The sequence below is a fragment of the Phalacrocorax aristotelis genome, chromosome 1, assembly GCF_949628215.1.
Source record: "Phalacrocorax aristotelis chromosome 1, bGulAri2.1, whole genome shotgun sequence".
Lineage (NCBI taxonomy): Eukaryota > Metazoa > Chordata > Aves > Suliformes > Phalacrocoracidae > Phalacrocorax > Phalacrocorax aristotelis.
Genome location: NC_134276.1, coordinates 178,571,569 through 178,587,985, shown reverse-complemented (window position 1 = coordinate 178,587,985; position 16,417 = coordinate 178,571,569). Strand labels below are relative to the sequence as shown.

General features: G+C 39.8%; 1 protein-coding gene across 1 annotated transcript; it reads right to left on the bottom strand.

Moving 5' to 3' along the window:
* Positions 1-700: 700 nt before the first annotated feature.
* Positions 701-16,199, bottom strand: TSPAN8 (tetraspanin 8). The gene is made up of 8 exons (XM_075080808.1): positions 15,968-16,199; positions 11,234-11,296; positions 8,386-8,514; positions 7,675-7,749; positions 7,482-7,589; positions 5,649-5,798; positions 3,549-3,632; positions 701-992 (listed from the first exon to the last, which is right to left on the bottom strand). Exons 1-8 carry the CDS (start codon positions 16,025-16,027, stop codon positions 939-941), a joined length of 723 nt encoding a protein of 240 aa, XP_074936909.1. The 5' UTR covers positions 16,028-16,199; the 3' UTR covers positions 701-938.
* Positions 16,200-16,417: the final 218 nt, after the last annotated feature.

Here is a 16,417-nt window from a genome sequence, read left to right as displayed (position 1 = left end):
GGGGCTGACATGGGGTCCTGGGCTGTGGGCAGGGTGTGGGGAGCCCCAGGGGCTTGGGCTGGGACAGTTAGGGCTGTCAGTGCCTTATGGCCCCAGCACTCACAAGCAGCAGTCAATCCAAAGGAAGGTGTGCTGCATTACCAGCCGTATGCCCTCTGTTGTCCACCTGCTGTTGGGGAACCCACTGCTCATCTTAGCCACTCTGGGTGAAGTCTCACCCGCAAGACTTTTGTGTACATCTTGCCCCCATGTGGGCTTGGATTTCACCCTTGATGCGCATTCGCAAAACACATGCCAATAAATCCATCTCCCATATGCAATCTAAGCATCATTTGGGCCTGAGAGTGACCATCTCAGCTGCCAGGATATTGATTTAAATATCTCGGAAGGGAAATGTAGCTTTCCTATTTGGATAAAACTTAATTCCTGCGCTTCTCACAAGTAACAAAACCCTGACCATATACACCATATTGGGTGTCAAACTGACCTGCGACACTTTAATGAAAACTCCCTGCTCCACAAAAAAAGCTGCCTAGGGACATGTCATTCCCTGGACCAGTCAGCCACCGCAAGATCACTTGCAGCTGTTTACCATGACTCTGCTACGGGTGGCATAACACCCACATGGACACACTGCATGGTGAACTCAGAATCTCAACATGACTTAAATGTTATTGTCAGACAAAATAAAGTCCTCGGACACATAAACAAAGATGTTTATTGCAAATAAAAATTCATATTCACATAATTAAATCTTATGAAATATAAAGAGGTAATTTTGCAAATTGTGAAGCATCCACATGCACAAGGGCTGCCGTTTTCATCAGAACGGCTGCCTGGGACATGCATATATTTATCTCAATGTGTCAAGCCAAATATCCCTCTATCTAAAAAGGTTTTGATTTGGCTCGTGATATTGTTCTGACACTTCCACAGTTTCATTTTTTCTGGATCTGGCAGTAGAGGCTCATAGAAAACCCCAAACCGAGAATCTGGAAAACAAAGATATTTCTGGTATTACCTGGCAGTCCTGGAAATCACAGGATACCACTAATACATAGTGGGAACATTTTGTTTACAAATGTCTTGGATTTACATACAGGCTAAATCTGCTACACAGAAGATATTTTCCAATGTAATTCTTAAAGAACATGACTCTAGAATATAACCATTTTAATGAAATCAGTATGTACCACAGGTAGGGCTGCAGACATGATGGAAAACTTTAATTCGTTTAAAAGATGTATTGCTGCTGTGGATGGGGAACTCTAACTCCAGGGGTTTCAAATGCAGTTGTTAGCTGCAATGGAGCTGAGAAGTTCAAGAAATTCAGAAAAAAGATCAATCTTTTATTTCCTAAGAAAGTTGGAGGAACTTTCCATTGTGTATTCTAAGGGTTGTTTCCATTTAAAATCTCTCTTCTTTTCCACTGCACTCTCTTTTATATAAATATATGTGTAAAGGCATACATGTGTATACATATGTCTATCTATACACATACCCCACTGGTTTGAGTGGCAAATGATCATGCACAGATATTTTATATTCATTAGTAAGAGATTTGGGTTGGAAAGAGTCCACTAAAGAAGCCACTGCTTGAAATACAGAATTCAGAAGGGTCACCTTCTGTAGTGGGAATTACTGGGTGAAATTCCACAGCCTATGACAGGCAGCTGGCAAGACCAGAAGATCAGAAAGCTTCCTCCTGGATTTAAACTTAACCAGTCTGTGAAGGTGTTTCACAAAAGTAGAAAGTACCCAAATGACATTTATGAAGCCATGAACACCAGGTTGCTTCATTTAAGGGAGAGATATTGGAGACTGTACAGAACACAGGGGCACGGCTAAGGTGGTGGGATGAAATCACAGCTGGCATAAGCTGACAGGCCTTCCCTGACATACCATGTCCACATTTTCACTTGCACCCAAGTGAAACTGGACCCTTCTTCTCAGCACCGTTTCCACTAACAGGGTGAGCTGAAACCATTAACAGCCCACAAGTGACACAATGGGGGAGGCAGGGTGGGGGATGCTAGGGAAGAGCACCTTTCTTTGTCCACTTCTTTTTATCTGTGTTCTTCCAGAGCAGAGAGATGGTTAAGCATGTGGCCTTTGATCTGCAATTACCTGGGAAGTCATAATACGTTAATAACTTTGGAAAGGTTAAATGTTTATCAAGTGTAAATTGCCAGCAGACAATTTGTACCAGCTGAGGCCCATATTGTTTATACATGTTGTTTTCTAATCCTTTTATGATTGGGAGAGACAGCCACCACAGAAAATGCCAACTGGGGAAAAGGGAAGAATGATTGTCAATGAACTAAAGGCTACAACTCACGTAACTGCAGTAACTATAGCAAAGTGACTTATAACTTACCTTCAGGGTACAGATGCAATTTTACATTTCTATTATATTTTTAAAGGCCTTTTAATATAAAAAAAGCTTTCACCTATTTTTCTCCCCGAAGTATATATATAGGTAAGAGACCTGACCCCCACGTATAGCGCCTTAAATGAGACAAAGCCTGTGCCATCTCAGAAGTTAGTGGCCCATCCTCTCCCAGTGTTGCAGCTGTGTAACTCTTCCCTGCTTACTATTATTTTCCTGGAAATGTATTTTTGATTTGGGGCTCTTCCCCACTCTTCTACCACAAGAAGCAATCCTCTGCCAATGATTTTAAGAAGTTTTCACTTGGAATAACAGACTGAACTCTGCACAGTAATCTTTGTCATTTCTGCTTTTCCCTCAAACATCCATCGGTGGGGAGTGGGGGAGGAGGGAAACCACAGAGGAATAGTGAAAAGAAAGAAAATGACAGAAGAAAGCAACATGATGAAATCCCCTGTTTCTTTGTCATTTTCTCCTAATCAAAGCCCATCATTCATCAAGTAGCTGACTGGATAACCTCACTGTTTTTCCTCATCTCTTCAGAGAAAATCTTGCATGTTATTCTTCAGTGTATGATGAAGCAATTAAAATAAAGAGCTCACATACTCTGCTTTTTTACACACAGGAATATATGGAGCAGCACAGGTGTGCACTCAGGAACATTCACGCACCATCTTGATGGCTAAATTATACCCTTGGAGTGATCATTTTATATAATTATTTCTCCATGATAAGAATATGCAGTTTAGGGGCTAAGTTTTCTTATGAGATTACTTTTTTCCTCAAGCATGGGAGAGAAAGAGAAGGAAAAGACCAGCTATTCTGCCTCATGTTTTCCTGGGGCTGGGTATCCACACACCCTGCTGTCCACAGGGCTCACTGTCAAGGCACAGCCTGCCTCCAGGACTGACAAACCTTTGCAGAAAAAGTGCCATGTGATACACTTATACAGGGTGGTCTGATCCCACCTGAAGTTCTCAGCTCAGCAGCCATATATGGTTTATATGAAAGAACAGTAAGATTATAGCTAAGGTGAGCAGTGGTTTTCCCTTGTCTATTAACTGAGCAAACCAGGTGTTTTAATCCCATTCCCAATGTATTTCTAAGTAGGACATATTGCTTGTCAGCTACTAAATATTTTAATGGTGTATACTGGTACCTCAATAACGGCCAGTCCAAAGGCAATCCCCATAATTATGAGCAGATGGTCTTTAAGGTATTCGATAACCACACCTCCACAAGGCTGAAAAGTAAGTCAAAATGATTAATTATAGGTAAGCAATATTATCCTAAGGTTATTAAGAATGCATCCTCTAAAATAGCTCCTCTCTCTCTCTCTGTTAAAGAAAAGCTATTTGAATTTACTCTGGCTTATTGCTAACAAGGAACACAGCTATATGTATCTTGTATTCTGAGAAAGATATCTAGCCTTTACCTTCCCAAATATGAAGATGAATCTAGTAGCTGATCATAAAATGGTACAATTTCAAATGAAGACATGCAGCAGTAATGCCTAATGTTCACATGATTTTCAGTTGACAAAAAAAAAAGGAGAAGCATTTATTCTTACTTTTACTTGATAATCATTCGCTGCTAGGAAAGAGCCAATGCAGCAATGACCAGATCAGAAAGACGACTTCAGTTTCCCACTAATCTGGTCTTTGGATTTCAAACTTAAAAGCCTATATTAGAATTGGGCTCAACTATCAACATTTGAAAATAAAACCTAGCTTAAATATTAATTTTGACAAATGTTTGGTGGTCTTACGCTGGGGCTGGGAGGAAGAGAGTGATCATATCTAAAGTTCTAAGAAGAGCTACTCTCCTTTTTATTAAATGCATACATCTGTTCTTATAACGACTACATCTTCTCCAGGCATTCACAATACTCCTTTTGCAAACCGTAGGGAAAGCCAAGTACAACTTAAATCCATCAAAACTACGGTACTGTTCCAACACTACAACTGCCTTCTCCCCCATATATAGTTATATTCTTTCACCATATTTCCTCCCTCACAGTAAACACATGAGTCTTCTCCTTCTAGTCCTTCTAAAAATCCTCTCATTTAAGCTGACTCAGAACTGCACTGAATTTCAAATCTTTTTTCCTGAATCACAAGAGTTGAATGTCTTAATAGCATCTAACACCACCATGAAATCTGTGTGTTCATGAGAGTGATATCTTGCACCTGCAGTAATTTCACTGATGGCTTCTCATGTGTCCTTTGAGGGTTTGCCTGAGGCCAAAAAGACATTAAAATGTGGCCAAAACACCCTCTTTGTATACATCTCATTTCCAGATTGGGTTCTGGCATCCTTTACTTAACCAGACTGTTCCCTTGCTTTAAAACAGTATTTGCTTCTGTGGGACTACACAGGGAGGAAATTAGTGCTCAGGCAGGACCTGGTAAGGAGCTATGCATTTAGAAAAGTATACAACCAGATTTGGACATTTGCTATAATCTGCTAGGTGCAGATTGGCAAACTTTGTACCACCAGCATTCTAAAAATGCAGCTATTTTGTGCTAGTTCTCAGCTTTTTCTTCATATTTTCTTTGTATGTGTGGAGTCCAAATTTCCATATAAGGAGACAGATAAATCCTGAAATTAAATAGCTGAGATCTCTGCTGCCCACCTACCACTTTTTGAGTATGCTTAACTGCCACAAGTTTTTCAAAAGGCTGTAGTTGTAGGAAATTACACTTTGAGTATGCTGTCATGAAGCCTACAACATGTAAGGTTTCTTTCCAGCAGATTCTGCAAAATGAGTGTGGGTTTTTTTATTAAAGGTTTGTAAAACCCCAAAGGTCTTGCATTTAACGTGTTCGTTTTTCAATATCCTTTAGCCTCTGAGTCAACATGTCTACCACCAGAATGAGTCTGGGTGGGAACATAACCTTCTGAGGAAGAAATAAGAACCAAAGGGTAGCTGATGTGCTGCTCTGACCTAGAAGCATACCCTGACCCCAAAGCCATAATAGTTTTCACCCATAGTAACCATGCAGACTGCTGAGGTCCTAAGGGTACTGCACTGCACAGATAAAATGAAGGCATCCTAGCAAGAGGAAACATCAGCGTATTTCATGTATGCACAGTAATTTCATAAGAGGTGGCACAGGGGCAATTCTGGCTAATGAATGAAAGGCAAAACTTGTCTTTTTGGAAAGATACAGAGCTGCTGACTATACCAGTCACCAAAGACAACCTTGGGTTAAAAACCTCCTGTTGGAAAGAAGAGCGCAATTATAATTTTTCTTACCCTTTTATAAACGTATCTGCCTTGAAAGAAGCTGCAGAGGTCTGCTGATTCATCCCCTAGTTCACACGTACAGACTTTACTGTTACCAAAAACAGTATGAAAATTTTTTCCCCAGTCTGCAGGTCCATTCAACAAACCACAGCACTTGTTCTGCAAGATGGGAGGAAATGGGTTGATTAGGAAAAAAGTGGTGATTTGCAGTTTGAGGAAAGTAGGCGAGGGAGGTGAGAACAACGAAGGAAAAATTTCCTCTCATCTTTTCCCATGTGGAAGTTGTCCGAAAATAGTATGTCTCAAACACCCTTTACATTTCCATACCGGTTATAAGAATGTAAGTGAACAAGTTAAAAAAAAAAAAAAAAAAAAGAAAAAAAGGAAAAAAGTGCAGATTTTCAGTATACAGTGCTCAGAAGACATTAACATACTATAAATTTAGTAACTGTCAGTGGAATTGGAACATGGAACGATGCTCAGTATAGTATTTTTTGAGAATCAAGTCTTCTTTCTGCAGGTTATACTCGCAGAGGTAAGTAACAGCTCAGTAATATCCACATTTCACATATTGAAAAACCAGGCTGAAAATGTAAAATTCAGGCACATAAAACTTTGAAATCTAGAAAAAGAAATGCCTTGAATGATGGTTAGCCCTTTAAATTAGAAATGGACGAGGAGGCCAGGGTTCCATTTGGGGTTTGTGAAACCTAAACCAGGTGCAGTTTCACTTCACGTTCCATTTTATTCAAGCCACTAAAGCTCAGGGGTGCAGACTTGGGTTTGAGGTCCTCCCTGTTTTAAAAAGCAGCTGGAAATGTTCACATAATTTTGTATAAAAGTAAAGGCTGTGGGACATAATAAAGCAATCCTGGTCTATTTAAAAATTAATACAGTAATTATGGGATTTTTTCATTTTGCTCACCCTTCAATCATCTCTCCAGGGAGCTGCTTATTATATCAGAAGAAATAAGCTGGTTCAGAAGCAGAGGGCTAGGGTGGAATGGGGAAGAAATGGAAGTAATATAAGCCACCCAAATATTGTTTCTCGCTTCCTTTTCTTTCACACCACCAGCCTTTAAAAAAATAGGAATTCTTTAAGCCTACCCATCAAAGTCATTACACACTAAGGACTTAAAAAAAACCCAACAGCAGGCATTCTGTCAATTTATAGACACAGGTACTAGTGGGAGGGACAGCAGTGATATCACCACCAGTGATATCAGTGAGATTCAAGGGTATGCTCTGTGTGACACCCAGGAGCAAGCTGGCACTGAGTGTCCACCTTGTGGGGTCCTGCAGGTGGGGGAAGCCAGGACAGGTATAAGCACAGTGAAAACAAACCTCCCTTTTATATTTCCTTCCTCCTTCTTACAGAGTAAAGTATGGCATTTAATGACCTCATAGGATATTTCAAATGAAATACACTCCTGGAGTTTTCCTTCTCCCTGGGGTAATCTTGCCTTAACAGTACTGGATAGTTCTTAGCTCAGATACAGTGAAGGAGCAATGTCCCTTCAAAAGGGAAAGCTGTAACAAAGGAACAGGCAACCTTCTCATGAAAGAGCTTAGCTAACTGTCAGTCTCTCTTGCATGCTGTGTATCCTTGCTCCATTGCTCTTATAAACACTATTGCACAAAGAAATCATCACAGAAAGCCCATGTCACATCAAGAGAGCAGAAGCCTCTTGCGTAGTGTTTTAACTTGCATTTAAGTCACTTCCCCATCCCCAGGGAATGAAATTCGAATCTATGGCACAGTAGCCATAAAATGAAGCGTAGACAAATATTAGAGATGGAACAGATAGCAACAACCCCTGCCCTTGGATTCGCTTTCATTACCATGGTCTCAAACTTCTGGAACTTCTCTTGAAACACTTTTGATTCTTCTGCAGAACTTTGCAATATATTCACATTCTCCAGAAGAGTCTTGTTAACGGATGTTTCAATCTGCAAGTGCAAATATTTTATTAATTTTCAGAGAAGAAACAAAACTCTGGGAAGACATCAATTAAAAGGCAGAATAATACTTTACCTGAGATCTGTACACTGCTCCTAGAATACCTGCTGTGACCTGAAGGATCAGGATCAGAAGCAGCCCAATAAAAAACTAGGAAGAAAACAAAAGAGAAAAATATAGTACCTTTGACCAAAATTATGTAATTTCTCCTAAGTGAATGTTAAGCTTTCACCTGCTTGAATAGCCATATAGGTAAAAGGAACTGAAGTTCCAGTCAGAGCTACTCCAGTTATTCCTTCTTTGGCAATGGGAAAATGGGGTGCTAATGACAGAGCATGCTCAGCTGGTGATCAAAACAAGGTGCACACCAGAGCAGTGGCATGATGGGCAGTGTGTAGGTGAGAGCCATTGGGCAGGAGGACAGGGAGGATGTCCTAGGAGGACCAGCAAAGGGAGCAACTGGGAATTTATGATATTAAATGGGATAGGTAGCAGGGGAGGATTGGTGGAGGGAACTTTGGTGATGGCTGAATGGAAAAAAAGCTAGTGACATGCTTGGGGCTCGCTGGACCCTGTCTTCTTGTTGATGAGACCTCCCATCATTTTTTCTGCACTAGAATTCAGAAGGGGCTCAAGCACAAGGTAAGCAATGAAAACACATGATCATAATCAAGCATTTGGTTAAGCAAAAAGGCACTCATCCTCATGTGATACAGCCTGCAAGGACTTTATCCATCAAATGTAGCTGTGGTCTGTTAAAGGTAGCCAAACGTTTTTCTTTCCTACCAACAGCAGCATGCACTGGCTCTCCTTTATGGCACCGCAGCACCCCAGAAACCCAAGGACCATAATGATGGAGCCCACGGCTATCAGCAGATCAACCCCTGCAAACAGGCTGCTGTCTATCTCCAGCTTCTGGAAAGAGAAGGGAAAAAATTTTTTTTCAGCTACAAGAAGCTTGTCCTAAAAATATCTGTATCCCCCAAAATATGAGAATTACTTCATAACTGGTAAATATACTGATTAGCAACCATGGAGGAATTCTGATCCATAAATAAACAAACTTCTAGTGCTCCCTTCTTAAATGTTTTGTTGGGGAGCTCAGTGGAACCTGGCTTTTCATAGTCTCTGTCTCTGCACAAGATGAAAGCCAACCTTACAGAATAAATAAAGATCTCTTGTCTTTAAAGTGGTTTTTGGTTAGTTTTCAATCGATGAATCTTTGCTTTTCACTGAAAGTAAAAAAACTGGTCATCTTAAAAATCCTCCTACATTGACCAAATGTTAAAGAAACAAAACCTTGTTTTGTCATTAGAAGGCCAGGAACATACTCTGAGGCTGTTCCTGGGAGAACACTTCTCAGAGTGATGCTGGATATACTAGACAAATAGTTAGATGCATTTTCCAAAGCAGCTTTTTTTCTTTTTCTTTTTCTTTTTTTTTTTTTTTTTTAGGCATGATCTCTAATATTACCCTCAGAGAAGAGGACTGTATTTTGATGTGCGGGACATTCAACTAAACAATTCATATACCTCAATATTATTAAATATCAAATTATTCAGTTCCCACAGGACTGACTAAGGCCAAAGGCCAAAATAGAGAAAAAATGTTCAAAGAACATTTTCCAGTGTGGTTGGTGCCAAGATTAGCAAAAATGTCTGGAAGTTGTCACATTCATCTTCTGATGGAAATTGCAAAGGTATATAGACAAGTATAATTTGAAGAATGTGTTGTTCTTTCCCCTTCCAAGTTGGACTGAACCTCCTGTTATTTATTCTTAGAAAGCTCTATTCATCTACAGCCAAATCCTTATGGTCTTTTCAATTATTGCTCAGGCAAAACACATACATTGGTTTTGAATGGGAACTTTGCCTGCCTAGAGGCAAAAATGTGAGAAAAAGCTTTCCATTTTGGTGCCTATTCTTAATTCACGGTTTTGGGGGAGTACTAAGGGTCACTTCAGGAAACCAGTTTGGGACACACTTAAGTATACTTTTCTGAATAGGAAATCTCTCAAAAAAATGAGAAACGATAACAGTGGTTATGTTTTTCCAAGCTCCATTGTACCATCTGAACCACCACACTGGAGGTGGCCAATTAGCAAGTATGGTGATTTTACCTTCTCGTAAAATGTTGTTTGAGGAGTGAAAGTTGTCCTTTGTCCTCTCTCACAGCCGAGAGCAGCAAAGCTCTCCACCATGACCTAATTTACCCCATGGGGCAATGTCATGATGAACTGAGTTCTGTTGCATCCAACCTCTGCCAGACATGAGACATCTGGGACTGGCTAAGGGCAACAGTGTCATCAGCCAAATGTCAGGAAAGATATAAAGCTATCTTCTTATCTCCACCATCTTTTCATTTCCAAATGGGAAATACTGACTTAAATATTACTGTTCTTAACTAACAGACTGCGGTAGAACAGCAGAGGAGTGATCTGAAGACTTGCAACTTAATCTATGCTAAAGGCTCAATCTGAAAGCTGAAAAAAGAAAATGCTTCCATGTCACACCTGGACATTTTTTCACTTCTATGGCCAGAAAGCCTTTTTGGAAAAAGAAGTATGCAAATTAAATTTTCAACTTAATTTATATTTGTATGGCAAAAATTCACAAGAAATATACTGCTTAAACCTTAGAGTCAGATTGTTCTTCCTGTTAGTATAACAAAGCACCAACATACAAAGATTGCACAATGCCTTTTGGAGAAGTATCCACGAGCTGTGAAATCAGCTTCTCTCACGGGCTGCGGAAAATGTGCTGTGAGTCAGAGGCCAATGCCACTGGAAGTACACTTGGCAAAAGGTCAGCAGGGCCCACAGGGCCAAAGGCCCTTTGCACCAACAGGACCAGCCTCTGCTGCATGTCTGCAAGACCAAGGGCTCCTCAAAATTATGTTTCCCCTAGCTATGCAGAAAAGGAAAGTCATGAAGTCTGAACTAATCTAATAACCCAGATAAAATCCAGGAGGGGAACTCCGGGACTTACTTCACCCCTCCAGAAGGGCTGTTAGGACATTTTAATCCTAAGTAAAGATTTTTGGGTCTCTAAAACTCTTTTTATATAAATAAGAGGGGAAAAAGGATAAGGTGTTTTTAAAGAGCCGCTGAAAATAGAAGGGAAAAATCCTTGCTCCCTTTCAAAGTTTCAGTTACTGGGTAAGTAAGAATTGTGTTATTGAAGACAGTAAGAAAGGTAAAAATATTCCCTACAAACATATGGAAGTAACCCTACGAATATGTATGGCTATACTATTCTAATAGGGAAAGACACTGAAAAGTCTAGGAGCCACATGGCTCCTCGTTATTCTCTCTAACACTGAAATCGATACCAAAACCATCATTAATTTTCATTAGAGGAGAGAGAGACACATGTTTTCCAGCAGGAATCAGTGTGCATCTGCAGGAACCTGCATTAATAACACTAGAGGATACTTCTTGTAGTTACATGTCTGTGCTTACGTCGATCACTTTATCTGACTACCCGCGCCACCTTGTTTAATCTTAAACATCATAAAATGCATTAATCTTTGCCCACACAAATGACCGCAACAAAAATATAACAAATTTACCGAAATGAAGATAGGAAATGACTTGCACATTTTACATGGTTCTGGAATGACTGCATACATTTACCTGCTGAACGTCTTTGCTAACACGTATCCATATAGAGACTCCCAAAATAATGGAACCACACACCTGAAGGAGAAAATAAAGAATATTTAGAAAGGTCACCAATTTTACATTGACATTCAGCATCCAAATTGCACCAGATGCTGGCCAAAATTCTGAAATCATTTGTTTGGCAAAGTGAAAGAAATGTGAATTGCTGGAGCATAGAATATTGATTCATATCCAGGAAACTTCATAAGGGTAGTTAAATCTTCAGTTATGCACCAAATCCCTGATGTTTCTACCTCAGAGGACTCCACATTTCCTTGATGATTTATACATGTGGTTGGGAAGCACACAGAAATTCTGTCAGATGAGAAAGGACTATAAATTGCTATTGTATGTATATAAAATGTCTGTAAAGAATGTTGTTTCTTGTGTAATGGAAACACAAGAGATTTGATAAGGGATGTTTGTATAAATGTTGCTTCTAGAATTATTCAAGACATATCTAGAGACATATTCTTCATGGTACAACTATCAGGAAAAGTTCTAAATAAAGTCTGATGTTTCTATTGCTACAATATCTGGCCATCTCCGATCCTTAGAGTATTTCTCCTATAAGATGCCTATAGTTATTATTTTAATTATATTTTTACATACTCAGTCCTGTACATGTGAAAGTTAGCGTGGGATGACTTGCTTTAAAATGCTGAAGGCGGGGGAGATAAATCCCAGGTCCAGATACACTCCTTTATCACTAGTTGTGCTCCTGTTTCGTTGATCGTTGAGGTACTGTTCCACTATGCACCAGTCACTCTATTCCTAACCTTGTCCATGATGGTTCTTACACAGAATTTCTCTTTATTAAGTGTTGGAGACAGGCAATTAAGAGGCTAATCAGGTGTAAGGGTTGTGCCTACTGAGACGACTGGTAGGAAAGAGAGACCACTGAGGATCAGAGACTAGTCAGGTTTAGACTTACCTTCCATTATGTCATGAATACTCAATCCATAAATGGCCCTGAAATGCTGTTATGAGCTTCCCATGAAGACTGGGACTATTCTTAACCTCTTAAAATTGCAAGAGCTATTTTTGTATGTTTTAGATAATTTTTCTTAAAAAATACTTTCCCTGCAAAAGCTTTCATATAATATTCAGCATCAAAGACCATAACGACTTTAGCAGATTATTTAATATGGAACAGAGCCAGCACTCAGACATGAGTACCACACATTTTCCTGCTCTAAGTAAAGCTCCTATAAGTACATTTTAAACATGAAAAGGAAAGTTGTACAATCGATGACAGCTATATCATGTTATCAAATTTAACTAGAACTCCCCACTGAAACCTTCTGTATCCCACTGAATCTGCCTAGAAACTGATGGTATCACATGACTCTATATTTGGGTCTTGTTCAGCAGCACTACGTGAGCCATGTGGCTATGCACCAGACAACATGGGCTCGCTAATGTGAAAATTTCCACTGAAGCAGCTATTGCTACAAATCCAAACAGAATTTGGCCCACGGCCTTATTTGTTACATAGGACCTCCCATAAAAATACAGCACAGTAGTAGAAGTAAATATAGCTGAATGTACAAGAACTTACCAATCAGATGGGAACGCTACAATATTTATTTCCTCCATTCAAAAAAGAAACATCATTTATAAATAAAAAATTTTAGTAATGTATATACCTGAATTATAAAAAACAAAGTCAGTTTAGGCTGATAAAAATGCTCCATTTCAGTAAAATCAAAATGTTTTGGTTTTGTTTAATTTCATACTACACCAAGTGTACAAGAACACACAAAGAAAAGCTTTGAAATAGCAAATCAAAATGGTCTGTTCCCAAAGAGTCCAAGCTGAACATTTCAAGTTGGCTGGAATACTTCATCCTAATTATTAAGTTGTCTTAAAATAAAGTTTTGACTAAAGAAACTTTCATTTCAGGAAATTTCACTTTTAATGAACCAGTATTTTCCAATGGAATAAAAAGATTTTCTTTGAAAAGGTCCTCACCCATTTTCCCAAACAAGATGCCTATCGTAGTTGCACCTCATCATGGTCTCATAAACTGACCAAAAATAGGACTGTTGTCCCTCAAATTTAATCGGTCCTTCTCTTCTCAAGCCCTTCAGTCTTGGTGTGATGAAGAAATACAGCCTAGTTAAATTAGTATTGCCTCAGATGAGCCTGCCTGGACAAGCAGTATATCAAGACTCTGCACTTCTCAGACAAGGGAATACCAAACCTATGTGAAATTCCCTTCACTGGCGCACACTTTTTAAGCAACCAGTTTAAGGGTATCAGGAGGAGCTTTCTACAAGGCTGCTCCTGTTCAGGAAACAATTGACTGGAATACTTCCTTGAGATACCTGAAATTAACAGTGCTAGGAAGGCCCTACAGACAATGCGGTCTATGGCTCAGCATACCTGTGAAGTTTGTGTTGCTACTTTCAGGGATCGAGATGTTCAGATGTAAGGTATGGGGAAGGGGCCACTTTGGTTGTTCATAGGATAGCAAGCCTAGTATCAACAACTGATCAAGGATTGCTGTCCTAAGTGGGTTGCCTCAAAAAATCAGAGGCAATATTTAGTGCAAAAAAATGGTAATTCTACAATCTTGCATGATGTGGAGTAGCAGAAGCTGACGGAATGAGGGCAGCAGGTGAGACTGGCTATACTGCAAACTCTGAAGAAAGGAAAGAGATGAAATCTGACATACGTGTCAGGTTTAATGCACAAAACTGACTTAAGGATTAACTTAAGGACTGTTAAAAGCTCCAAATAGGCAGTCACCTCAAAACCACAGGTCTTCAAAAGCCCATGCTCAGCTTTCTTTCAGCAAACTGAGAGGATGCAAAACTCTACAGACACATTGGAGCCCAGCATGGGGCTCATGGAGTTGTAGATTCCCAGGGGGCACATGTCATGTAGTCATCCAGAGCTCATTCCCGAATCCCATGAGAAGGGACACTCCCAGAGAGATTGCAAAGGGCTTAAAATGAAAGGACACCAGGTAAATATGCAGCTGCTGCGCTTATCTAGTTAAGGTTAAAGTCACCTTCATTTCCCAGTATTGGTTCAATTTTCCATTTGCCAACTGCCTTGTGCACCAGTGAGAGCAGCTGTGGGACCAGTGGCTGTAAAGACATCACTGTTCCCTGGGCTTTACTACAGCAATTTAATGATTTCCGGGAATTAGAGAAAGGAATGTGAATCAAAGAATTCAGCTTCATTGTACTCTGTTGGCCCATATTCCTGTTTGCACCATGTCTGTTCTTCCCTGTCTTGATAGTACTAAACCACTTCCTTTAAAATAAGTAACTATAGCTGCATTTCTGTCTTCCCCTGTCCCATCCAGACAGCCACATTGCACACCAAATGCTCTCAGTATATTCTTCCCAAGACTAGAGGACAGATTTTCCTACCTTTGGCATAAAGATAGGTTTGGGAAGTTTGTTCCACACCTGCTTGTTTCCTGAGCTTTCAAGACTCCCCCAGGATTCATCCTGTGTTTTTTCCTAGGAAACCCATGCTGTCCCTGAAGGCTTGGGCATGGGGCATGGGGACTTCTGGAACAAATTCACATGTTTGTTCCAGAAGTAGTTTGGAGATTTTCTAATGCTAGTCTGAAACATTTGCCTATGTTTTAGCTTACAGTAAATACAGATGAATGTGAACAGGGAAAACTTCCTGAGGGGTAGGAATTCCAAGTCAGAAACTTATGGATGCTTTTAAGTACTGTTGCAGAAAAACTTCAATGCAGATGTCAAATATCTTCAATCTGCCTTGACGGAGGTGGAGGAAGAGGGGGGAGGAAGTCCAAGCCATTGCTAGCCTGTTAGGAATTTCTTTGTGAGGTCCACAAGCAATCAGTTTTGCTAATTGTTCTAATTTTGGCTAGCCACAAATTTTCCAAGACTACTGTTTGTGGTCCCTTTTGAATGGTATCACCTTTTTACTTGACAAAAATCCCTTAAGGCAAAGCACATAATGTGGCTAGTAGTTCCACTTCTGGTTTCAGTGAACCTCTGGTGAACCTGACAAAATTCTGTCAGGAAAGCTGACAGTGAGGTTGAACCATGACAGAAATGTTCTTTAAATCAAACCTTTCCAGAGCTTCCAGGACCTGAAATTCTTGCAAACCAGCTGAGATGTGATAAGTAGACAAATATGGTTCAAACCACACCCAGAAACCTGCCTGCTGTGATGAAGCTATTGGAAGTACTGCCAGCCCACACCATTTTACAAACGTTTACTGTCCACCATCAGAAACTAATTATGACACTGAACGTAAAGCAAAGAACCACAAGGAAGGATATGAAAACCATTTAGCAATTAGAAGGCTAAAAATACAAGTGAATTTTCCGTATCTTGTTGCTACTACATTTTCAGGATTATGCCGTTTGGATGCAAGCAGCAGACAATAAAAGCAAGAGCACAATACATTGTAAGTGGACAGTCTGTTATCTTCTGACTGAAGTGAGTGATGTCCCTTGATATGAGAAGCACAATATGGGCAGGGAAACAGACTCTACTGGTCTACTTTTGAAAGCAGAGGGAAAGATATTTTGAAGGAAAAAGACAAAGGGAAGGGCAAAAGTTAAACATATTCTTCCCTCCCTGATTTAGAATCATACTCTGGTTCCACTTATGCTCTATTTTCTTTATAGTTCCTTCTACTACAGCATTCAGATAATGTTGAACACATTTCATGCATCGCTAATAAAAATTTAAACACGAACTTACCCAAAATAAGAAGTTGAAGATGAACATGGAGTACTTCATGCAGCTACTTACACCCGCCATTTTCAACAAGCTGAGACAAAAACGAGCACTGCAAAAGAAGCTTTCCTAGGAGTTTAACCCTGATATAAAAGTTGTTCCTGTGTTTTCAGAAAACCACTCAAACCACGTCAAATACACCGTACTCTGCTACTGAAAGCAAAAATTGTGACCAAGGCATCAACAATTATTTAAATACTTCCTATACCAGAGGTAAATATTTAACCAGGGCACTGGGATACACTACCAGGTGTGTTATCACTGAGTCTCCAGACTCCTACTGCGTCTTTGTGTTTTGTACTTTTCTACAGTCCTGCTAGTCTTGTCCTACTCCTCAAAAGTGAATAGATGAAACAGCAAAAGTCATAGTTTCAAGTGAAAGTGAAGTGAGCATAAAAACATTTTACAGACCTT